This window comes from Hordeum vulgare, chromosome 3H, assembly GCF_904849725.1.
Source record: "Hordeum vulgare subsp. vulgare chromosome 3H, MorexV3_pseudomolecules_assembly, whole genome shotgun sequence".
Lineage (NCBI taxonomy): Eukaryota > Viridiplantae > Streptophyta > Magnoliopsida > Poales > Poaceae > Hordeum > Hordeum vulgare.
In genome coordinates this window covers 154,120,992-154,148,012 of record NC_058520.1, presented here as the reverse complement: position 1 = coordinate 154,148,012, position 27,021 = coordinate 154,120,992, and the positions used below count along the sequence as shown (strand labels likewise).

Here is a 27,021-nt window from a genome sequence, read left to right as displayed (position 1 = left end):
CCATTATCAAGTGACAACACTTGCATATGTCCAGGAAATCTTGACCGTCTTTGATCAACGAACTAGTCAACTAGAGGCTCACTAGGGAAAGTGTGGTCTCTATGTATCCACACACGTATTTGAATTTCCAATCCGTACAATTCTAGCATGGATAATAAACGATTATTATGAACAAGGAAATATAATAATAACTAATTTATTATTTCCTCTAGGGCATATTTCCAACAGTCTCCCACTTGCACTAGAGTTGATAATCTAGTTCACATCACCATGTGATTTTAACAAATCCAACACCCATATAGTTCTGGGTCTCATCACGTCTTGCTTGTTCGAGAGGTTTTAGTCAACGGTTCTGAATCTTTCAGATCAGTGTGTTCTTTACAAATCTTTATGTCATCTTATAGATGTTGCTACTACGTGTTATTCGGAAATACTCCAAATATCTACTATACGAATCCGTTTTACTACTCATAGTTATTCGGATTAGTGTCAAAGATTGCATCAACATAACCCTTTACGACAAACTCTTTAACCACCTCCATAATCGAGAAAAATTCCTTAGTCAATTAGTTACTAAGGATAACTTTGGCCCTTGTTCAGTGATTCAATCCTGGATCACTTTGTGTACCTCTTTACAGACTTGTAGCAAGGCACACATCAGGTGCGGTACACAACATGGCATACTTAAGAGTCTATGGCTAAGGCATAGGGGATGACCTTCGTACTTTCTCTTTCTTCTTCCGTGGTCGAGCTTTTGAGTCTTACTCAAATTCACACCTTACAACACATCCAAGAACTCCTTCTTCGTTGATCTATTTTGAACTCCTTCAAAAACTTGTCAAGGCATGCATTTCATTTGAAAGTTATGTTTAGCATTTTGATCTATCTCCATAGATCTTGATGCTCAATGTTCAAGTAGCTCTATCCAGGTATTCCTTTGAAAAACCCCTTTCAAACAACCTTTATGCTTTATAGAAATTCTACATTACTTCCGATCAACAATATGTCAACCACATATACTTATCAGAAATTCTATAGTGCTACCACTCACTTCTTTGGAAATAAAAGTTTCTCATAAACCTTGTACGAACCCAAAAGCTTTGATCATCTCATCAAAGTGTATATTCCAACTCCGAGATGCTTGCACCAGTCCATTGAAGGATCGCTGGAGCCTGCATACTTGTTAGCATCCTTAGGATAAAAAAAAACCTTTCTGGTTGTATGACATACAAGCTTTCGTCAAGGAAACTGTCGAGGAAACAATGTTTTGACATCCTATGTGCAATATTTCATAAATAATGCAGAAACTACTAACATAATTCCAACAGACTTTTAGCGTCGCTACGAATGAGAAAGTATCATCATAGTCAACTCTTTGATCTTGTCGGAAACATCTTTGCGACAAGTCGAGCTTTTCTTAATGGTGACTTTTCACCATCATCGTGTGTCTTCCTTTTAAAGATCCATCTTTACTTAATAGTCCTACGACCATCAAGTAGTTCGTCCAAAGTCTACACTTTGTCTTCATACATGGATCCTCTCTCGGATTTCATGGCCTCCAGCCATTTGTCGGAATTCGGACCCACCATCGCTTCTCCATAGCTCGTAGGTTCATTGTTTGTTCAACAACATGACCTCCAAGACAAGGTTACCGTACCACTTTGTAGTAGTACGCGACCTTGTTGACCTATGAGGTTTGTAGTAACTTGATCTCAAGCTCTAATGATCACCATCATCAGCTTCCACTTCAATTGGTGTAGGCGCCACAGGAACATATTCCTGCGCCCTGCTACACACTGGTTGAAGTGACAGTTCACTAACCTCATCAAGTTCCACCACCCTCCCACTCAATTCTTTCGAGAGAAACCTTTCCTCGAGAAAGGACCCGTTTCTAGAAACAAATATTTGCTTCCGGATCTGAGATAGGAGATGTATCCAACTGTTTTGGATATCCTATGAAGATGCATTAATCCGCTTTGGGTTCGAGCTTATCACACAGAAACTTTTTCACATAAGCGTTGCAGCCCCAAACTTTCAAGAAATGATAGCTTAGGTTTCTCCAAACCATAGTTCATACTTTGTCATCTCAATGGAAATACGCGGTGCCCTATTTAAAGTGAATGCGGTTGTCTCTAATGCATAACCCATAAACGATAGTGGTAATTCGATAAGAGACATCATAGTATGCACCGTTTCGAATAGGGCGTGGCTATGACGTTCGGACACACCATCACACTATGGTGTTCTAGGTGGCATGAAGTGCGAAACAATTTCCACATTGTCTTAATGTGTACCAAAACTCACAACTCAGATATTCATCTCTATGATCATATCATAGAAAATTTACCCTCTTGTCACAACGATCTTCACTCTGAAATAGCTTTTAACTTGTCAATATTTCAGACTTGTGATTCATCAAGTAAATACTCATGTATCTACTCAAATCTTCAATGAAGTAAGAACATAATGATATCCACTGCGTGCCTCGGCACTCCTTGGACTGCAAACATCAAAATTCATTGCTTCCAACAAGTTACTTTCTTGTTCCATGTGGTATGATTTTGCATGTCTCAAGTGATTCAAAATCAAGTGAATCCAAACGATCCATCTGCAGGAGTTTCTTCATGCGTTTATACCAATCGGTATGGTTTGCATGTCTAAAACGTTTCAAAAATGAGTGAGTACAAAGATCCATCACTACGGAGCTTCTTCATGCACTTTATACCGACATGACTCAAGCGGCAGTGCCACAAGTAAGTGGCACTATCATTACTACTTTGTATCTTTTGGCACCAATATTATGAACATGTGTAACACTACGATCGAGATTCAATGAACCATTGAAGGTAATTATTCAAGGAAATAGAATAACCATTATTCTCTTTGAGTGAATAATCGTATTGCAATAAACACAATCCAATCATGTTCATGCTTAACGCAAACACCAAATAACACACCAATCCCGATGGTACAGAGAGCATGCGATGTTTGATCACATCAACCTTGGAGACACTTCCAACACATATCGTCACCTTGTCTTTAGCTAGTCTCCTTTTATTCCGTAACTTTGATTTCGAGTTACTAATCACTTAGCAACCGAACCGGTATCTAATACCCTCGTGCTACAAGGAGTACTAGTAAAGTACACATCAATATCATGCATATCAAATATACTTCTGTTGACTATGCCAGCCTTCTCATCTACCAAGTATCTAGGGTAGCTCCGCCTCAGTGACCGTTCCCCTCATAACAAAAGCACTTAGTCTCGGGTTTGGGTTCAATCTTGGGTTTCTTCATTGGAGCAACAACTGGTTTATCATTTCATGAAGTATCCCTTCTAGCCCTTGCCCTTCTTGAAACTAGTGGTTTTACTAACCATCAACAATTGATGCTCCTTCTTGATTTCTACTTTCGCAGTGTCAAACATTGCGAATCGCTTAAGGATCATCATATCTATCCTTGATATGCTTATAGTTCATCACGAAGCTCTAGCAGCTTGGTGGCAGTGACTTTGGAGAACCATCACTATCTCATCTGGAAGATTAACTCCCACTTGATTCAAAAGATTGTTGTACTCAGACAATCTGAGAACATGCTCAATGATTTGATTTTTTTCTCCTCTACTTTGTAGACAAAGAATCTTGTCGGAGGTCTCACACCTCTCAACAAGGGCACGAGCATGAAATCTCAATTTCATCTCCTAGAACATCTCTTATGTTCCCCGACGTTTCAAAACGTCTTCGGCGCCTTGCTTCTAAGACATTAAGTATTACACACTCAACTATCACGTAGTCATCAAAAACGTGTATGTCAGATGTTCGCAACATCCACAGACGACGCTCGAGGTGCAGCACACCGAGTGGTGCATTAAGGACATAAGCCCTCTGCGCAGCAATGAGGACAATTCTCAGTTTTATGGACTCGGTCCGCAAAGTTGCTACTATCAACTTTCAACTAAATTTTCTCTAGGAGCATATGAACACAGTAGAGCTATAGCGCAAGCTACATCATAATTCGCAAAGACCATTAGACTATGTTCATGATAATTAGTTCAATTAATCATATTAGTTAAGAACCCCCACTCAAAAAGTACATCTCTCTAGTCATTTGAGTGGTACATGATCCAAATCCACTAACTCAAGTCCGATCATCACGTGAGTTGAGAATAGTTTCAGTGGTAAGTATCTCTATGCTAATCATATCAACTATACGATTCATGCTCGACCTTTCGGTCTCATGTGTTCCGAGGCCATGTCTCCACATGCTAGGCTCGTCAAGCTTAACCCGAGTGTTCCGCGTGTGCAACTGTTTTGCACCCATTGTATGTGAACATTGAGTCTATCACACCCGATCATCACGTGGTGTCTCGAAACGATGAACTGTAGCAATGGTGCACAGTCGGGGAGAACACAATTTCGTCTTGAAATTTTAGTGAGAGATCACCTCATAATGCTACCGTCGTTCTGAGAAAAATAAGGTGCATAAAAGGATTAACATCACATGCAATTCATAAGTGACATGATATAGCCATCATCATGTGCTTCTTGATCTCCATCACCAAAGCACCGACACGATCTTCTTGTCACCAGCGCCACACCATGATCTTCATCATCACGATCTCCATCGATGTGTCGCCATCGGGGTTGTCATGCTACTTATGCTATTACTACCAAAGCTACTTCCTAGCAATATAGTAAACGCATCTGCAAACACAAATGTTAGTTTAAAGACAGCCTATGGCTCCTGCCGATTGTTGTACCTTCGACGTGCAAGTCGATATTAACTATTACAACATGATCATCTCATACATCCAATATATCACATCACGTCATTGGCCATATCATATCACAAGCATACCCTGCAAAAACAATTTAGACGTCCTCTAATTTGTTGTTGCATGTTTTACATGGCTGCTATGGGTATCTAGTAGATCGCATCTTACTTACGCAAAAACCACAATGGAGATGTGCAAATTGGTATTTAACCTCTCCAAGGACTGCCTCGGTCAAAACCAATTCAACTAAAGTTGAAGAAACCGACACCCGTCAGCCATCTTTATGCAACGAGGTTGCATGTCAATCGGTGAAACCAGTCTTTCGTAAGTGTACGAATAATGTCGGTTCGGGCCGCTTCAATCCAATAATATCGCTGAATCGAGAAAAGACTAAGGAGGGCAGCAAATCGAACATCACCGTCCACAAAACCCTTTGTGATCTACTCAAGATAACATCTACGCATGAACCTAGCTCATGATGCCACTGTTCGGGAAAGTTGCATGGGAAACAAAAAAATTCCTACGCACAGGAAGACCTATCATGGTGATGTCCATCTACGAGAGGAGATTCGGATCTACGTACCCTTCTAGATCACACAGCAGGAAGCGTTAAGAAACGCGGTTGATGTAGTGGAACGTCTTCACGTCCCTCTATCCGTCCACTAACCGTCCCGCGATCCGTTCCGATCTAGTGCCGAACGGACGACACCTCCGCGTTCAGCACACGTACAGCTCGACGATGATCTCGGCCTTCTTGATCCAGCAAGAAAGACAGAGAAGTAGATGAGTTCTCCGGCAGCGTGACGGTGCTCCGATGGTGGTGATGATCTACTCCTGCAGGGCTCTGCCCGAGCTCCGCAGAAATCCGATCTAGAGGAAGAACTATGGTGTCTAGATGTGAGTTGCACGTGGCAAAAAGTTGTCTCAAATCAGCCCTAAAACACCACTATATATAGGAGGGAGGGGGAGGAGGCTTGCCTTGAGGGCCAAGCCCTCAAGGGGTGCGCCGGCCAAGGGGGAGGTGGAGTCCTACTCCAATCCTACTCCAACTAGGATTGGAAAGTGGAGTCCTTCTCTTCCTTCCCACCTCTTTTTTTTCTTTTTCTTTGGTTTTTCTTTTTTGGAGCCAAGGCCCTCTTGGACTGTCCCACCAGCCCACTAAGGGCTGGTGCGCCACCCCTAGGGCCATTGGGCTTCCCCAGGGTGGGTTGCCCCCCCCCCCCCCTCCGTGTGAACTTCCCGAACCCATTCGTCATTCCCGGTACATTCCCGGTAATGCCCGAAAACCTTCCGGTAACCAAATGAAGCCATCCTACATATCAATCTTCGTTTCTGGACCATTCAGGAAACCCTCGTGACGTCCGTGATCTCATCCAGGACTCCGAACAACATTTGGTAACCACCCATATAACTCAACTATACTAAAAAATCATCGAACCTTAAGTGTGCAGACCCTGCGGGTTCGAGAACTATGCAGACATGCCCCGAGGTACTCCTCGGTCATATCCAATAGCAGGACCTGGATGCCCACATTGGATCCTACATATTTTCCGAAGATCTTATCGGTTGAACCTTAGTGTCAAGGATTCATATAATCCCGTATGTCATTCCCTTTGTCCTTCGGTATGTTACTTGTCCGAGATTGGGTCGTTAGTATCCGCATACCTATTTCAATCTCGTTACCGGCAAGTCACTTGACTCGTTCTGTAATACAAGATCCCGTGACTTAAACTTAGTCACATTGCTTGCAAGGCTTCTGTATGATGTTGTATTACCGAGTGGCCCCCGAGATACCTCGTCCTCACACGGAGTGACAAATCCCAGTCTTGATTCATACTAACTCAACGGACACCTTCGGAGATACCTGTAGAGCACCTTTATAGTCACCCAGTTATGTTGTGATGTTTTATGCACACAAGGTATTGCTCCGGTGCCTGTGAGTTATATGATCTCATGGTCACAGGAACTAATACTTGACACGTAGAAAACAATAGCAATAAAATGACACGATCCATATGCTACGTATATAATTTGGGTCTTGTCCATCACATGATTCTCCTAATGATGTGATCCCGTTATCAAGTGACAACACTTGCCTATGGCCAGGAAACCTTGACCATCTTTGATCAATGAACTAGTCAATTATAGGCTTACTAGGGACAGTGTGTTGTCTATGTATCCACACATGTATTTGAGTTTCCAATCAATACAATTCTAGCATGCATAATAAACGATTATTATGAACAAGCAAATATAATAATAACTAATTTACTATTGCCTCTAGGGCATATTTCCAACAGCTGCATCCTCCTCCATCTGTGAAATAAGCCTACGCCTTGTGCGACGGCCACTACCGCAGTTGTCCTTGCGGCGTTGTTGTTCCTGCTCCTCCGCCTGCACCATCCAACGCACTCCACGCTGAGCCCGCGGTATCGCCCGCTGGTGATCCCTAGCTTCAAGACGATAGTGCCTAACCTGTTGTATTGCTCATGTCGTGATTTCTGCCTCCTCTGGGTGTCGTTGAGAGAAGTAGTGGCATGTCCGTCGACCATCAAGTCGACCATCGCGCTGGCAGCCTCGATTCTTCTGTCGCCCAACACCATCCTATCTTCGGCCATTAGCGGTTGGATGGTATGAGTGGCAACTAGCCAGGGGAACAATGACTCGCCGCCACCGGTCATTACTGTGGTTATTTATAGCTAGCTGCTGTCATGGGGGTTGGGGATTTTATAATTTACCATTCTGTCTCGCGCTTGCTCTTGCGTGGGAAGCATTTTCACGGTTTTTGAATTATTTTCAGTGCACAAAAAATCACACACGGAACAAATATAGCAACTGTTTGCAATCGTGTATAGGGTCATAAATAAATATCACCATTTTTCGCTCTCCATTGAATATTTCTCATCTCGCAGCCCCCAAATTTGACCTTCTTCTCCCCACTGTCCTCGCCTCCACAAAATTCTCAACATTACACATGTCATCAGAATCTTGGCCTCACCTCTCCATGATAGAAAGCGTGCGGTTGAGGCAGATCTTTTGTGCGGAGGAGCCAGCGGCAGCGGCGGTGGCGGTACGCGCTACTGAGGGTTCGGAGGCCTTGGCGGCAAGAGCAGAAAAGTTAGAGGTTGCAACAGATCTGTTGCGGGCAAGTGCGGTTCTGTATGCGGAACAAGCAGCTCTGCCCTTCAAAAGGGCAGCATGTGCTGATCAGTTTTCTGTTGCCTTGTCGGCTCGCGAGGATTTGGCCTCGGTAAGGGCAGCAGCCTTCTTAGAGTCTACTACCGCTCTAGGAGAGCGTGCAGCTTATGACTTTCATGTTGATGACCGCTTTGAAAATCTCCGTCATGAGAGGGCCGCATGCATGCCTTTGGTCATGGACGGGATTTTCCATGAGACCGGAGCTACTGTGATGAGGGGAGTAATGGCCGGGCCTTTGAAGAGATGGTCCTCGCCGATAGATGTGGATCCTTCTTTCTTAGAGAGGATGTCGCGTGAGTGCAAACAATATTAAAACATCGTCGAACCAACGGGCCAACCCCGCAACAATAATTTGTACTATCATTTCCTGAATCAGGTGCTTATTACGAGGAATCGTCTGTGCCAGTATATGTTTGTATTATTTTTAATCTTTCCACACAATCTTGTTTACTGACCCGTTTGTTGAGCATCACACAGATCTTGTTACGCTAAATTGTTTGTGTTAGTTCGGCTCATCATTTAGAGTTCATCCAAGCGCATGGTATGCCGTTTGTCGCACACATCTTGATCTGTCCAACCGTTCGTGTTATTTTGGCTCATCACAGATAGTTCACCTGAGTGACATGTATGCAACATAGGTGTTGTGCAGACAGAGCAAATCACAGTATACATGGTCTAAACTATGAAACCCACTGGTGATGATTTCGTCATCCACTGACAATTGTATACCACCAAGCATTTCCCCCACAACACACACAAGTTATCATCATCAATCGTATGTGTTATTTATGGTGTTCGCACACGATTCTGATTACTAGTTAGTTGTATATCGCACACATCTTCTTATGCTGAATCATTTGTGTTCTACTATAACATCGCACACAGTTTATGGTAGTCAATTGTCTGACCTATATCGCACACATCTCGATCTCGGCAACCATTTGCGTTATTTTAGTTAAGTGCAAACATTTCGTGTGTCAGAACTGTATGCCACGTATCGCATACGCAACTTTTTTCTAAATCATATTTGATGGATCCACCATTGCACATAGTTTTCGTTATTGGTGACGGACCTATAGCTATACTGTTTGCGATTCATGCATCGCACACAGTTTCGTCGAAGGGTCTCTGATTGATGTGTCGTCTTTGGACCATCCTGCAGTAGTGGACAACCCTCTTACCCGCGTTGGATGCAAGTGTAAGCTACTTTGTGTGTAGGCGCTGAAGACGGGAAATTCCATGATTCTCCTATTAGCTAGATAATCTTGGTTCTCACTGAGGGAATTACTTATCTATATTGTGCCCCATAATCACCTCCTCTTCGAGGAAAAACCCAACGCAGATCACAAGTATCATCAGTGAGTGTGGAACCATACTCATGGATGATGCTCCTTGTTACGCACTTAGAGCAAGGCAAGAAGAAGCACACATGAACTGGTCTCTAGTTGAGCATTGATGGGGATGACGTAGTTCGCCGGGATGAGTGGGTGGCTGGGCCTACTGGAATGATATTAGGCCCTCCACGTTCACCATATCTGCAGGTCATGGCCGCCAAATCCGTTGTCGGCCCAGGTGGAATATTTAGTGGCTGCCATGGATAGTGTGTTGCATCGATAGTCCGAGCCGGTACGCTGTGTCTGAGATGGGACGTTGCTGCGGCAACAAAAGTCCTTCCTTGGCGCTTAGGAATTCTTCTTGTTACTTCTCTGGTTTGCGTCGGTTTTTCCCTTGAAGTGGAAAGGGTGATGCAGCACAGGAGCAGTAAGTATTTCCCTCAGTTTGAGAACCAAGGTATCGATCCAGAAGGAGGGCCTCATCAAGTCCAGAGTACCTGCGCAAACACGAACAAGCTTGCACCCAACGCTTCAAAGGGGTTGTCAATCCCTTCAAGATTGTTTGCAAAGTGAGATCTGAAGGCGGAAAGTGCAACGAAGTAAAAAGTGTAAGGCTGAAAATATGGTGTGGAGTAGACCCTGGGGGCCATAGTGTTCACTAGAGGCTTCTCTCATAATAGCAAATATCATGGTGGGTGAACAAATTACTGTCGAGCAATTTATTGAACCGTGCAAAGTCATGACGATATCTAAGGCAATGATCATACATATAGGCACCACATCCGAGACAAGTAGACCGATACTTTCTGCATCTACTACTATTACTCCACACATCAACCGCTATCCAGCATGCATCTAGTGTATTGAGTTCATGACGAACAGAGTAACGCCTTAAGCAAGATGACATGATGTAGAGGGATAATCTCAAACCAATGATGAAAACCCCATCTTTTTACCCTTGATGGCAACAACACGATGCATGCCTCGCTACCCCTTCTATCACTGGGTGAGGTCACCGCACGGTATGAACCCAAAACCAAGCACTTCTCCCATTGCAAGAATCATAGATCTAGTTGGCCAGACAAAACCCACAACTCGAAGAGAATTACAAGGATATGAAATCATGCATAAGAGAGATCGGAAGAAACTCAAATAAGATTCATAGATAATCTGATCATAAATCCACAATTCATTGGATCTTGACAAACACATCGCAAAAGAAGATTGCATCGGATAGATCTCCATGAAGATCATGGAGAACTTTGTATTGAAGATCCAAGAGAGAGAAGAAGCCATCTAGTTACTAGCTATGGACCCGTAGGTCTATGGTGAACTACTCATACATCATCGGAGAGGTCATGGTGTTGATGAAGAAGCCCTCCGTGTCCGAATCCTCCTCCGGCAGGGCACCAGAACGTGCCCCAGATGGGATCTTGCGGAGAAAGAAGTTTGCGGCGGCGGAAATTTACTTTCGATGATCTCGTGATTTTTTTGGGATTTTAGGGAATTTATAGGCGCAACCCCTGGGTCAGGGGGCGCTCAGGGGGCCCACAAGCCTGGATGGCGCGGCCTCCCCCTGGCCGCGGGGTGGGGACTTGTGGGGCCCCTGAGGCTCCCTTGCCTTGGCTCCCAATCTTCCCGATCTTCTTCCGTTCCAGAAAAAATCTTTTCGGGGATTTTCTTCCGTTTGGACCTCGTTTCAAAATCTCCTGTGAAAGGGGTCAAAAACATGGAAAAAACAGGAACTAACACTTGGCACTGAGTTAATAAGTTACTCCCAAAAAATATATAAAGGCATGCAAAACCTCCAAAGTTTGACAAGATAATAGCATGAAACCATCAAAAATTATAGATACATTGGAGACGTATCAAGCATCCCCAAGCTTAACTCCTTCTCGTCCTCGAGTAGGGAAGTGATAAAGAATGAATTTTTGATGTGGAATGCTACCTAGCATAGTTGTCCTTTGCAACTTCTTTCATGTGGCATGAATGTTCAGATCCGTAAGATTCAAAACAATAGTTTTCTATTGACATGAAAACAGCAATACTTCAAGCAAACTAGCAAAGTAATCATGAACTTTCAAAATAACAAGGCCAAAGAAAGTTATCCCTACAAAATCATATAGTATGGCTATGCTCCATCATCCTCACACGACTAATGTAAATCATGCACAACCCCGGTATTGGCCAAGTAATTGTTTTCGCACTCTTACTTTCTCAAACTTTTTATAACTATCACGCAATACATGAGCGCGAGCCATGGATATAGCACTATAGGTGGAATAGAGTGTGGTGGTGGTTGTGAGACAAAAAGGAGGAGATGGTCACATTGACTCGGCGTATCGATTGTCTATGGAGATGCCCATTAATGGATATCAATGTGAATGAGTAGGGATTGCCATACAAAGGATGTACTAGAGCTATAAGTATGTGAAAGCTCAAAAGGAAAACTAGTAGGTGTGCATCCAACTTGCTTGCTCAGGAAGACCTAGGGCAATTTTGAGGAAGCCCATCATTGGAATATACAAGCCAAGTTATTTAATGAAGATTCCCACTAGAATATGGTAGTGACAAAGCAAGAAGCTCTCAATCATGAAGAACATGGTGCTATCATGAAGCACAAGTGTGGAAAAAGATAGTAGCATTGTCCCTTCTCTCTTTTTCTCTCTTTTTCATTTGGGCTCTTAGGCCTCTCTTTTTTCTTTTCTTTTCTTTTCTCCCTTTTTTTGTTTTTGTTTTTGGGCTCTTTGGCCTCTTTTTTTTTATTTCCTCACATGGGACAATGCTCTAATAATGATGATCATCACACTTTTATTTACTCACAGCTCAAAGATCACAATGATGATGACTCCATAGGGAATGCCTCCGGCAGTGTACCGGGATGTGCAACGATCTAGCATGGTGTATGACGTTGAAACATCTCGCTAGCTATCTTACGATCATGCAATGGCAATATGAGAGTGACGGCACAAGTCATGAGACGGAATGGTGGGAGTTGCATGGCAATATATCTTGGAATGGCTATGAAAATGCCATAGTAGGTAGATATGGTGGCTGTTTTGAGGAAGGAATTTGATGGGTTTGTGCATCGACGAGAATTACGCGGCACTAGAGAGGCTAGAAATGGTGGAAGGTGAAGGTGCATCTATACCATGGGCTCACATTAGTCAAGAAGAACTCACATACTTGTTGTGAAAGTTTTTATTAGTAATCGAAACAAAGTGCTAAACGCATACTCCGAGGGGAAGGGTTGGTAGGTCTAAACCATCGCGCGATCCCGACCTCAACACAAAGGATGACAATCAATAGATCAATTATGCTCCGACTTCCTAACATAGCGGTTCACCATACGTGCATGCTACGGGAATCACTAACTTCAACACAAGTATTTCTAGATTCACAACACCCTACTAACATAACTCTTAATATTACCAAATCCATGTCTCAAAACTATTTGAGAGGAATCAAAACTTATCTTTCTACTCAATGCACATCAAGATGGAGGTTTTTGCATCCTCTTTGGGTATCTATCACTTTTGGGACTACTTTCATAGCATAAGCCAACTACCAAATCACGCACTGCTGTGCTCTAAAAGATATAAGTGAAGCACATAGAGCAAAAGTATCTAGCTCAAAAGATATAAGTGAAGCACTATGAGCATTCTAGCAAAAATCACGATGAGTGCATGTCTCTCTCTCTCTCAAAAAGGTGTGCAGAAGGATGATTGTGACACAACAAAAGGAAAAGACTCCTACGATACAAGACGCTCCAAGCAAAAACACATATCATGTGGTGAATAAAAATATAGCTCCAAGTAATGTTACCGATGGATTGAAGACGAAAGAGGGGATGCCTTCCCGGGGCATCCCCAAGCTTAGGCTTTTTGGTGTCCTTGAATTTGGATTGGGATGCCTTGGGCATCCCCAAGCTTGAGCTCTTTCCACTCCTTATCTCTTTCTCCATGAGAACATCACCCAAAACTTGAAAACTTCACAACACAAAACTTAAACAGAAACTTGTGATAACATTAGTACAAGAAAAAAAACTACCACTTCTTTTGGTATTGTAGAAAACTTGAATTCTATCTATATTGATGATGGTCTACTGTATTCTCACTTTTCCATGGCTAGTATCCCCCGATACTAACCATAGTTTCATCAAAACAAGCAACCAACTCAACAAAAACAGAATCTGTCAAAAACAGACCAGTCTGTAGCAATCTGTATACTTCGTATACTTGTGGTACCTCAAAAAATCTGAAAAATTACGATGGCCTGGGCAAAAAGCAAATAAATCAACAGCAAAAAGTAAGCGAAAAAAAGTAATCTCTTTGTGAATAAAAATGAAAAATCATCTCGTGAGCGAAACGTTTCTGTCTTTTTCCAGCAGGATCAAACAACCATTACCAAGACTAGTCATAAAGGCTTTGCTTGGCTCAAACACAAAAAACACAATCACAACAGAATTATGAAAGTGTGGACGCAACAAAACAGAAAGAAAAAGATAAATTCATTGGGTTGCCTCACAACAAGCGCTATTGTTTAACGCCCTTAGCTAGGCATTGATAATTCAATGATGCTCACACAAAAGACAAGAATTGAAGCACAACGAGAGCATCATAAAGAATGTGAAAATCACATCTAAGTCTAACATACTTCCTATGCATAGGCATTTTATAGGAAAACAGATTGTCAAGACAACCAATAGTTACCATATGCAAGGAAGAAGAAAGACACAATAGCAATCTCAACATAACGAGAGGTGATTTAGTGATATGAAAATTTCTACCACCAAACTTTCCTCTCTCATAATAATTACATGTGGAATCATATTCGAATTCAACAATGTAACTATCACATAGGATATTCTTTTCATGATCCACATGCATGCAAAGTTGACGCTCTTCAAAAATAGTGGGATTATCATCAACTAAAGTCATGACTTCTCCAAACCCACTTTCAACAATATTGCAAATATCGTATTTATCATGAGGCTTAAACAAATTTTCAAGATCATAAGAAAAATCATCGCCCCACTCATGATTATTGCAACAAGCAGTGGACATAGCAAAACTAGCATCCCCAAGCTTAGGGTTTTGCATATTCTTAGCATGATTGTCACTAATAGAATTTATAGTGAAACCATTGCAATCATGCTTTTCATCCAAGGAGCCCACGTGAATCACTTCATAATTTTCTTCCTCACAATTTTCAGATTCACACATCTCAAGCAAAACTCCATAAAGCTAGTCAAGTGCACTCAACTCACTAGCAATTGGATCAACATAATTGGATCTCTTAAAGATATTAGCAAGTGGATGAGGATCCATATCACTAGATTTTCAGCAAGCGAAGATGCAAGCATATTGAAGGCACATGGCACACAAGCAAACAGAAAGCAAGCGAGAGAAAAGGGCGAACGAAAAAGGCAAACAAAAAAAGGCAAATTGGTGAAGTGGGGCAGAGGAAAAGAGAGGCAACTGACAAACAAAGTAAATGCAAGATATGAGTTTGCGACACTTACTTCGATGAGTTCTTGACTTGATCCTCCTTCCCGGCAATGGTGCTAGAAATTCTTCTGCTGCGGCAACAAAAGTCTTTCCTTGGCGCTTGGGAATTCTTCTTCTTACTTCTCTGGTTTGCATCGGTTTTTCCCTTGAAGAGGAAAGGGTGATGCATCACAGGAGCAGTAAGTATTTCCCTCAGTTTGAGAACCAAGATATCGATCCAGAAGGAGGGCCTCGTCAAGTCCAGAGTACATGCGCAAACACAAACAAGCTTGCACCCAACACTTCAAAGGGGTTGCCAATCCCTTCAAGATTGTTTGCAAAGTGAGATCTGAAGGCGGAAAGTGCAACGAAGTAAAAAAGTGTAAGGCTGAAAATATGGTGTGGACTAGACCGTGGGAGCCATAGTGTTCACTAGAGGCTTCTCTCATAATAGCAAATATCATGGTGGGTGAACAAATTACTGTCGAGCAATTGATAGAACCGTGCAAAGTCATGACGATATCTAAGGCAATGATCATACATATAGGCATCACGTCCGAGACAAGTAGACCGATACTTTCTGCATCTACTACTATTACTCCACACATCAACCGCTATCCAGCATGCATCTTGTGTATTGAGTTCATGATGAACAGAGTAACGCCTTAAGCAAGATGACATGATGTAGAGGGATAATCTCAAACCAATGATGAAAACCCCATCTTTTTACCCTTGATGGCAACAACACGATGCGTGCCTCGCTACCCCTTCTGTCACTGGGTGAGGTCGCCGCACGGTATGAACCCAAAACCAAGCACTTCTCCCATTGCAAGAATCATAGATCTAGTTGGCCAGACAAAACCCACAACTCGAAGAGAATTACAAGGATATGAAATCATGCATAAGAGAGATCAGAAGAAACTCAAATAAGATTCATAGATAATCTGATCATAAATCCACAATTCATCGGATCTCGACAAACACACCACAAAAGAAGATTCAATCGGATAGATCTCCATGAAGATCATGGAGAACTTTGTATTGAAGATCCAAGAGAGAGAAGAAGCCATCTAGTTACTAGCTATGGACCCGTAGGTCTATGGTGAACTACTCACGCATCATCGGAGAGGTCATGGTGTTGATGAAGAAGCCCTCCGTGTCCGAATCCCCCCTCCGGCAGGGCACCAGAACGTGCCCCAGATGGGATCTTGCGGAGACAGAAGCTTGCGGTGGCGGAAAAGTACTTTCGATGATCTCCTGATTTTTTGGGATTTTTAGGGAATTTATAGGCGCAACCCCTAGGTCAGGGGATGCTCAAGGGGCCCACAAGCCTGGATGGCGCGGCCTCCCCCCTGGCCGCGGGGTGGGGGCTTGTGGGGCCCCTGAGGCTCCCCTGCCTTGGCTCCCAAGCTTCCCAATCTTCTTCCGTTCCAGAAAAAATCTTTTCGGGGATTTTCTTCCGTTTGGACTCCTTTTCAAAATCTCCTCTAAAAGGGGTCAAAAACATGGAAAAAACAGGAACTGGCACTTGGCACTGAGTTAACAATTTAGTCCCAAAAAATATATAAAAGGCATGCAAAACATGCAAAGTTTGACAAGATAATAGCATGAAACCATCAAAAATTATAGATACGTTGGAGACGTATCAGACGTTCCCCTTCGTTGCCAGATTGAGACAAAATGTTGTGTTATTGTGCGGCGTCATTGTCCCAGGCAGTGGAGAAGATTGAATGGAATAGGTTGGCGAGGATGGAGAAGTGGTGGTTAGGGCTTCGTTGGTGGGGACACCTCATTGTTAGGTGTTTATAGTCAGGGATGAGCTCGTGTAGCCATCCGAATGATCAAATTGGGATTCGATGGAAGCGGTGAAGGCCATTAATGGAGAGTGGCTAGTCCGACTGTCATCACGGCTCGTTGATGATTTCTTGTGCGTGATGGTGTATGTACTTGTACCGCAAAGCTTCAAATCCCAACCTTGCCAAGGAGTAAGAAGTTGAAACCAACCTCTCGCTAGCAATTAGGGATGGAGGAAGCTTCATATTAGACCTCCCTAGCCTCTAAATATCGATGTTGTGAGGTTGTTTGTGGAGCGAGCTCCATAGATTTTGTCGATGGACAACCATATAGTGACTCTGCTAGAATAACGTTTTTTATTCAAAATTGCAATATTGACAATATTACTGGTTCTTATGGTGATCGGACCATATGACGACTCTGCTAGAGTTGTTCTTAGACCGATATCACTCATTCATAGTCTCGTCAAAATCTTTGTGAAGTTACATGGAGCACTTTCTCTTGGTTTTTTCTAGCTTTGTCACAAACTCATCTTGTTCAATGCAATTGTGAGGTGATGTATTCAGTTGTGATGAATGTAGTGTCGTTGGTGAATTTTTTTTTGCACAACATGAATGTTTCATCTCAAGATTTTGATGTTGAAGATAACCCTCACAACAATATGACACACAATGGGAGGAGCGCAATCTTGATATGCAAGGGGATGGTTTTCTTGATGCAACTCCAAAGGGAAAACTAGAATACTACCAAGAAGATGAGGATGTGTTTATATGTTTGGCATGGAAGAAAATTATCATCGATGCGGCCATTTGTATCGAGCAACCAATGGCAACTTAGTGGAAGCAGATCAAGAGTACTTTGATGCATGCAACACTAGTGGTTATAATCGAGCGGGCACTTTTCTTCGCCATCGATGGGCTACAATATCCATGTCTTGTCAAAAGTGGTCATCTTGCTTGAAACATGTCAAGCACATGAACCGAAGTCGTTGTAGTGAGTTTGATAAGGTCATTGTTTGCTCAAATTCATCAATTATTTTCTTCATGTCTTGTATGTATAGGTGTCTAATAATAAGTTAACTTGTTCTCCAAGAAATGGTTGGTGTATGAAATTCCTAACCGGAAGACCTACAAGTGCTTTGTTTGCACAATATTTGTTGGTGATAGTGATGACACAACATCAAGTGGTGAAGAAGGAAAAAAAAGAATCCCTTCTACCAACTCGGTTGTCGGTTCGAAGAAGGTCGATGTAAGAAAGTATGCACTTCGAACTCAAATTTGGGATAAAAATGGGTTCGACTGGACGTGTTTTTTGTCAGCGCAGACCCAAAGAGACACGTGCGGACGAAATGGGTCCCTCCGTTGGAGTTTCCCTGTGCCAATGAGACACTCGAAGCACAAGTATGAAAGTTGAGAGGCTATGTTCTACGTACTTTGTTCTATGCACTTTTGTTCATGTTGGTGATGCACTATGCTTGTCATTTGCATTTGAACTTCATATGTGGATCTGAAATTGAATTTGATATGTTGTTAATTATGTGTGTGTGGTGATCGTGCAAAGTTAAAATTCTATCCATTCTTCATTTATACTTACCGCCAATTTTTGTCTCATTCATGCTACTATGCTATTCATTCCATACACTTTGGGCATACTTTTTAATCAAATTTTATTGAACTAACGTATTAATCTAATGCCTAATGCCAATTTATGGTTTTTGGTATTTCAGGAAAAAAACATCATAAAAGACACATATATTGATATAATAAGTTTACTGATGGGAAACACGCACATATTGAGATAAATAAAATAGTGGGATCACTCTCTTAAGTATATAGGGTCCAGACCAATGTCTAACTATATTCTACTATTAAATATATTTGTACATTTTCTTACATATGATTATGAATATTTTGTAGCAATGAGTTAAATGAAATACATATTTGTACATTTTCTTACGTGTGATTATGAATAGTTTGTGGCAGCGAGTTAAATGAAATATGAACTGACAATGGAGAAAATAATTAGAGTGAAAGTAATAGTAAGTACAATAAAATGTAAATATTCTAGTCGCACAAATGCTCGGGTCAATTCTCTAGTTATGCGGCGGTTATCCTGAATAAACTGATGAAAAAAAAAACATATATCTACTTATACAATTCCACTTTATAGTTTCACTTTGTAGTTTGCGCCTAATTTCAACCATGATTTAATTAATAAAATATATTTATATATTAAAAAAATTATACCATTGATCTTTTTTCTAGAAAATATGAATTTAGGTATATTTCGTGGCAATATACTATATATTTCATTGACTCAATCAATGGTCAAAGTTAGACACGTCTTCCATTAAAAAAAAGTTAGAGACGTCTTAACATATGATCTTATGTAAGTCGACGGAGGAAGTACTCCATTTGTTCTTAAATATAAGTCTTTTAAAAGATTTCACTACAACACTATATATGAACGTACTTTGAAGTGTAGATTCATTCATTTTGTTTCGAATATGGTTCTCTGATGAAATCTTTGAAAAGACTTATATTTAAAAACGGAGGGAGTATATAGTACCTGCAGACAACATATTGATTTAACAGAGAACAATCAAAGTCGCTCACATATATGAGCATAAACTCATTGATATAAATGCACGCACATTCAACTCTATAAACATATTCGAGAGACTAAATTGATACATCATTTTAAGATTGATGAAGTCGTCACACACGTTTTTGTAGTGGACGAAAACGTCTCCATCCACTGAACGCACATTACCAAAAGGACTGAAATAAATTCAAAAAATGAGGCACTAATGTCAAATCTGAAATTTAAAGTCTAATAGGTAGGGAATACCACAGTTCTCCTAAGCATACAACCATGAATTGGTTTGCTCCGGACAACGTATCCTGTTTCAGCTACCTTCCATTATAACCAAAATGCACTAAGCTGAGCATGCAGACAAATAGACAATTAAGTTAAGCAGCACTAGCCAATGTTGTTTGGATGCGCACCACTGGCTAATTATCAATCAATAAAAAATTCTGTAAGGCAGCCATTCAAAACAGTAGTGCCTCTCCTTAATTGGATAACCGCCTATCCTTGTTGTTGCTAGGTTATGGGCAACCCATTGCTATGTTGCAAGTTCCCTTTTGGGCTTGCTTGAACCTCAGACTCTTTGACATTTGGACAAGCACAACAAGATAGCAACTTAAATCTTGTTGATTATTATGGGCAAAGATCCTCCTTTATGCATGTGTGCCACTAGGGCTAGAAACAGCATTGCACAAATGTTCAAACAGGATCAAGCTATACGGATAGCTAGCTGCACTGAAATGGTAATTTGGTTTGTGCAATAATAGAGTTGTAAAGTGGTGGACTGGCTTTCTTTTCTTAAGAACAAAGTAGTAAACCAAAGGGGGCAACTCTTTGATCCATGTTTTTTTTTGTCTCGGAAAAGGTTCAATGGTCTGCCTTTTGTTTTTCTTCCGAAGCAAGACACTAAGACAGATCAATAGTTCTTGAGAATATGCATGCATTGATCTCTTGCCACCCTTTTCTCTTCAATTTGCCTGGCATTGCAGCCATGGCTTCAGTTCTTCTCCATATGATGAGGTTAAGTTCCACTGGTACTAATCGAGCATCGAATCGTTCAAATCCCATCAAGCACAAGTAACAAAATCATGAATGATGTGCTGACCAAGACAAGAAATGACAGCTGAGCTGAGTAAACCAATTGAAACGGAATGCTTCGTGGTATTTTTTGACGTTGCATACGAGCGCGCATGGTTCATGCTTACGTAGCCGCGGATGAATTAGACACTACTCCTCGTATCTCCACGCTTACATGCATGATGAACATGCATGCCACCTTAAACTAAATCCACCCATGTATCGAAGATGAGCAGAGTGCTTGCATGCCGACTCCCAAGAAGTCCCTAGTCTCCTCCCTCCCGACGGCGTCCCTGAGGGCAGCATGTCGCGCCGACGAGAACACGTCGTACGGCACGTTCCCGGTGGCCGCCGTGAGCTCGCTCATTGCGCTGGGGTCGATCGCATTGTGCTGGCTCGCGCCGAAAGGAGCTCTGTCGTCGAACTTGTTGTGCTCGTTGATCCGCCCGGCGGAGTTGGGCGCCTGCTCGAAGGCCCCCTCCAGCGGCATGGAGGCATTGGAGGACGTGACGGAGCCGATCTGCGCGGCTCTCTGCAGCAGCGCCGTCGCTGACATGTCGGTGGGCGCCGCGGCCGGCTTCGCGTGCTGCTGGCCGCTGAACACGGAAGGCGCGCTGTCCGCCTCTCTCGAGGAGTTAGTCGTCAGCTCGCTGGCGTTAGATGACGAGAGCTTCCCGTTGTTCCCGTACAGCCAGCTCAGCTGCGCCATGTCGAACTGAGGCGGCGCGCCGGAGCTCGGCGCGAAGAGATCCGCGTACATCTGCATTGGCATTGGCGCGCCGCCGCCACCGGCCGACAGGAGACTGCCAACGTGGTGGCCCATGGAGGACGGCACCGTGTTGTCGTTGCCCCACAGCGAGAGCCCTCCGTGCCTCGCCGCGGCGCCGTCGCAGAGCGGGTCCCCGAGCATCTGCCCTCCTGCAGCAGGCTTGAGGTGCGCGGCGAGCGGCGGCTGGAGCATCATGCTGTTGGGCCTGGCGAAGAGGTATCCCTGCCCGCCGCCGCACATGGACGGTAGCACAGACGCCGCGGCGGCGCCCGAAGTGGCGGCCGTGAGCCGTGCCGTCTCCTCGGCGAGCGCGTCGCAGAAGGCGCGGTGCGTGATGAAGCTGTCCCGCCTGGAGAAGAGGGTGCCGCAGTCGCAGCGGTACTCGCGCGTGCCGCAGGTCTTGGAGTGGGCCTTCCAGTCGGACTGCACGGCGTAGCGCTTGGCGCACTTGTCGCACTTCCACTTCTTCTCGCCGTGCTTGCGGCAGAAGTGCTTCTTGATCCCGGTGAGGTCGCCCAGCGCGCGGGACGGGTTGTGGTGGACGCAGCTCTTCTCGGGGCAGACGTAGACGCGCTTCCTCGGCTCCTTGCCGCTCCGCTGCCGCAGCTTCCAGGGGAGGTTGTGGCCGCGGCGGTGCAGCTGCAGGTTCTGGTCGCGCTGGAACCCCTTGCCGCAGATCTCGCACACGAACCGGTTCGTCGCCATCAGCGTCCGCGGCGACAGCGCGATCACCTCCGCGTCAGGGTCTGCAGCGCACACGATCCATCGAACACCGGTTGGAATTTGCAAACCAACAACATGCATGCAGCTGCAGGGGATAGACGTACGTGCTGAGGTTGGACTTGTTACCTGGTGTGCCTGGGAGATTACGCTTCTTCTTCGGGGGAGGAGCGGGAGGGTGTTCATGGGACGACGGTTGCTGCTGCGGCTGGTTGTGGTTGGTGAGAGGAGCGAAAGGGTTGGGTATGGCTTCACTCGCCATTATTGTGCTCCTTCTTGGCTTGGTGTCTTGCTAGCTCTTGATGAGATCGTTGTTCTTCTTGTTGGTCTGCTTGTGGTTAACTAGTCTTGATTGGGAGACAAAAGGGCAACCTTTGTTCTTAGGTCGGTGTGGGGCATCACTCAAGCAATCTAAGCTAGTAGTGGAAGCAACAACACCAGCAGCTGGATTAATATAGGAGAGGGCAAGAGGGGAACTGAGTTAGTGAGACGGAGACTACTATGAGAGAGAAAGAGTAGTGAGTGTTTTAGAGTATAAAATATTTGAAGTGGTAAAAAGGTGAAAGTTGAAAAGGGGTGCGTGTTTAGTGTGTGGGTGTGCAATGCATGATGACACATATGATGAGGAGAAAGATAGGGAAAAGGGGATCATCAAAGGGTGGTAAAAAGCTGCGGCTTGGTGCCTTTGCATTTGGCATGATTAGCCCATAATGTGCTGCTCCTGCCCTTTGCAAAAGAACCAACTATGCCGCTGGTCCGGGCTCTGGAGCGCTGCACAAACTCTCAACTGCATGGTCTACTCTGACCTGGACCCACAGCATGCGCACTCCTTTAGGCCAACTCAACCTGGCGACCCCAACGGACGTCCGTTTTGCACGGATCTTGTCCGTTTGGGTTGGAAGATGGGGTCATGTTCGGCCCTGTCCTGGGATATGTTGCCCATGCGTTCAGCGCGCGGCCGCATCCGTTTGCCCTATCTTGTCCGTCTCCAAAAGAACGACGCTTCAAATACCAGCCGCCTAATTCACGCGAACGGCCCTAGTTTACGTGGGCAACACAGCCAGCGGCCTACATGTCCTCGCCGGCAACAAAGCCAGCGGCCGGACGACAAATGCCAAGCATTAGGAGGGCATGCGCTTTGTTGATGATGGCCTCCTTCTCCTCGACCTCGGCCTTTCGTCGCGCGGCCTCCAACGCATCGCGCTCGGCAGAGAACTTGCGCGCGGCGTCGTTGTCCTTCACGACCGCCCTCCGGTTCCTCCTCTTCGTCGATTCCGCGTCCAACTTGGCGATTTCCTCCGGCGTGCACTCCGCCCACGGCTTCCTTGGCGCCTTGGCCTTCTTCTTCTTGTCCATTCCGGGCTGGTCGACGGTCGGGCCGCCGGAATTCGGATGGGCGTCGGCCGTGGACGGGGGAGAGAGAGGGGGACAGCCGACGTGGGAGGGTTTGGGGGAAATGGCCCAAAGGGGGCGGGGTGGGTTTTACTTTGTGCCACCGACCGGCGGGCCACGGGCGGACAAGCGCGCGCGTCCCGCCGTCCGCGCGCTGTCCTTTTTAACCCAAAATCGACGCAAAGTTGGGACGGAGATGGGTCAAAAGCGGACACAAAACGGACAAAAGTCCGTTTGCTCCCGCACGCTGGGCCGTCTGTTTCGCCCGTTTTACCCCAAACGTACGCGCGCGGACATGATGGGGTCGCGCGGTGGAGTTGGCCTTATTCATTTCATCTTCGCAACGACCTTGAGCTGACTGTCCGGTGGATTCGATCCCTTCGTTATACTACTCGGAACGGGAGTAACGACGCAGCATAATAAAAAATACGATGTAAGAAAAAAAAGCAACATAACTAGTTATTTATTCTATGAGTAACATATACTTCTTTTTTCCTAAATACTTGTTGGTAGGGAGAACTAGATTAATTCTCCCAAACAACAAATATTATGGTACACATGGAGTACATACCAAGACAAGATGAGTTTATAAGCTAACAAATGAAAGACTCAATGTTACTACTCACTCTCGAGGTAGTAACTTAGAGTAATAACATATGCATGTTACTACTCTATATTATTTATTATTATGGGTAGTCTTATGTGTCTTTGTTTTATGTGTCTTATGTGTCTCTCATTTATTTATTTTATTTCTCTTTTCTTTCCACTTTTTTCTTCTTCTTTTTTCTTTTTATTTTGTTTTTAATTTTTCGTCCGGAGACTCTTCCCGACTTGTGGGGAAATCATTGACTCCATCATTCTTTCCTCACTGAGACAATGCCTTAAATAATGATGATCATCACACTTTTATTTACTTACAACTCAATATGAAAAACCGGTAGGATGATATGTCTCTATATGAATGTCTCTAGCAGTGTACTAGGATGTGCGATGATCAAGCATAACATGTATGACAATTGTAAGAACATAATTTTCCCTAAGTAGTTTTGGTGGTTGATGACAATGCCCCTTGGAGACTAATCTTGTGCATTAAGCTTTCAGAGATTATCAGGTGGCATGAGACGGTTTTCATCCCCTTAGTGGTTAAAAGAGAAGATGGTGTTTATCTATCGATTTAGTGTTCGTAGACTTGATTCATAGGAAAATCCATACTATCAAGTGGGGATCCACATTTGGAAAGCTTGGGAGGAACTATCACGTAGACATTTTCACCCCCTCCGTTTCCTGACATTTTGGAGCCCCTGTTCTGCCCAAAAGGCAATCAAGGTCATATAAGCGGAAGTATCGCGCTACAGAGCGGTAGTCCCGCCCTAGCGGTACTGCTGCCTTGCTGTACTGGGTCCACTACCGCTTATATTTCCTCTCTGGTGTCCTCGTATGCCTTTTCCCATCTTTAGTGGAAGTACCACTAGGAACAAAGCAGTAGTACCGCTCGGGTTGTACTGTCGCCCTCCACTTCCGCGGCACTACCGCTTGTATGTCGACGAAGACTGCATCATCAACCTCCAAGAGTGTGGGGGTTGCTACTAATGGGGCGGCTCCAGCTCCTAGCGCTGCCCCTCCTCTAATTCCAATCCCTCCCACTACCCGAGTAGTGCAGGTATTGGATCCTAGATGCAAAGATATGACTTGTTTCAACTGCAGTTGGTCGAGGTACTATGTTGGGAAGTGTATTGAGCAAAAGAAGTGCTTCATCTGTGTTGGCAATCATAATGTGAATAAATGTATTGCGTGGGCTCGGTTGCAACCAACAACATAGTACTTTGGCAGTGCAGCGACACGTTTAGGTTTCTACCACATTGATATATGTGTTGCCGCTGAATCTAGCTGGTTAAATTAAAAGAACCATGCAATTCTGAAAGTTATGAAAGGAGAAGTTTATGCTTCTCACCTACTTACCCAACTGAATGGCATTTTCTTCAAAGGAAAAGAATTGCCTTGGCAAATAAGAGAGCTCGAACAGAAGAAATTCCTCCTCGGATTTCCCCCATGGAAAAAAGTGGAAGACCTGAGTGAATTTCCTGCATCTGACCTTCCTGTGGATGGTGTTTCTATCAAGATATGTGAGTGGGAGGGTATGCTTGAATCATATGGAGAACTAACTGAAGCTTGGGTTTAAGTTGAGGGTATTCCTCCCAATTGACGTACCTGGAAAGTCTTTGCTCAAGTTGCTTCTTGCTTTGGTATCCTAGTGGATGTGGACTGGAATGAAATAATCAAAAGTTTTTATGAGGTTATCAGAATCAAGATTGCTTGCACATATCCTACTAAAATCCCACATGAGAGATTAGTGGAAATGAAAAAAAAACATATCTGTTGTTCTTCACTGTTTTAGTTTTTGAGTAGGTGGGTGATGGTTTAGATGGTTATGATGAAGACCCTCACTTGGATAATATAATATAAGACAAAGTGGATGATGATGAGGTGCATACCCGCAAATATTCTATGGAGGAAGATGGAGGAGAACATACTGATGAGCTGGATAAAGCTAACTTCTCTGGAAAAAAACTCCTCTGGAACCAGGAACACGTGTGGTGTTGTGTTGTCTGCTTCTGCAATTGAATTCCGTCGACCAAAGCTTTTGAACTCTGCTCATGAGCAGTTCATTGAAGAAACAAGGAACAAGGCCCCTCCTAGACATGTACCAGAGAATACACACACCACTAAGATGGTGATCCAACAAGAGGAAGATGCGATGTTTGCACACATGGAATACTGCTCCGCCCAACTAAGTAGGTTTGAGATGACTTACTCTTAGGATGAAGAAGAGATTGAACTGCGTGAGATGCAATGCATTCGTGAATACATGGTTGTAGCTATCGGCTCTCTCAAGAGATCACTTCTGGAATCTATGGAAGTTGCAGAATCTAAGAAGAAGATGAAGTGTAACACGGGACGGTTAGGGAAGTGGGGGCATGCGCTCTCTAACACACTAGTTACTAGACAACATGGTAATATCAAGATCATGGAGAAAGTTACTCCTTATTTACAGAAGAAAAAACTGAAGATACCTGCCTCTTTCCAAGATAAATCTAGCTACCACTGATGCACAAATGCTTGTTGATCAAACTTCCAAAATTGATTTGTGTGTAGGTGATAATGTTGGGGAACAAAAGGAGATTATTCACGACATTGTAGATAGACAAAAAATTATATGTCTTCAGTTTGCGGATGTTAATCCAGAAATTGGTTTACCTGATAATCTATATACTACTTCATCATTTGATTGTGGGGGTTATCCTCTATCTAGTGCTACTTTTGCATTTGGATCAGGGGCACTGCTGATCGAGGTAGCTTTGGCCCAGTTTTAACACTAAAAGTTTGCGTTGTGGCCTCTCCCATCCTTTTAAAATCAAATGATAGTTTTTTTTTGGAATATACGTGGTCTAGGTCAACGTGGTAAAATACAACGCATGCGTGACTTTCTTAAGAAAAATATGGTAGATTTTGTTGGCTTCTTTGAAAGCAAGGAGAAAATAGAGGATAATATCATTAGATCTATTTCTGGTAGGAAGGATTTTACTTGGCATCAATTACCCGCGCTTAACACTTCTCGGTGTGTCCTTGTGGGCATGAATAATGAGTTGTATGATATCATTGGCTTTCTCAATAAGAAATTCTACGTGTTTGCTAAAGTTAGGAATAAAACTGATAAGGATATGTGGCAGTTTGTTGCTGTTTATGGTACTTCTTATAATGAGCATACGATGGACTTTATTATGGAGTTGCATGATGTTATGGATGATATTTCATATCCAGTAATCATGGGTGGGGATTTCAATTTGTATAGATTCGTTCATGACAAGAGTAGTGGCAATGTTAATA

At 43.6% G+C, this 27,021-nt stretch overlaps 1 protein-coding gene across 1 annotated transcript; it reads right to left on the bottom strand.

Moving 5' to 3' along the window:
* Window positions 1–20,245: 20,245 nt before the first annotated feature.
* LOC123439716 (zinc finger protein MAGPIE-like) lies at window positions 20,246–22,277 on the bottom strand. Its single transcript, XM_045116403.1, has 2 exons — window positions 21,874–22,277; window positions 20,246–21,770 (listed from the first exon to the last, which is right to left on the bottom strand). Exons 1-2 carry the CDS (start codon window positions 22,004–22,006, stop codon window positions 20,461–20,463), a joined length of 1,443 nt encoding a protein of 480 aa, XP_044972338.1. The 5' UTR covers window positions 22,007–22,277; the 3' UTR covers window positions 20,246–20,460.
* Between the last annotated feature and the right edge of the window lie 4,744 nt (window positions 22,278–27,021).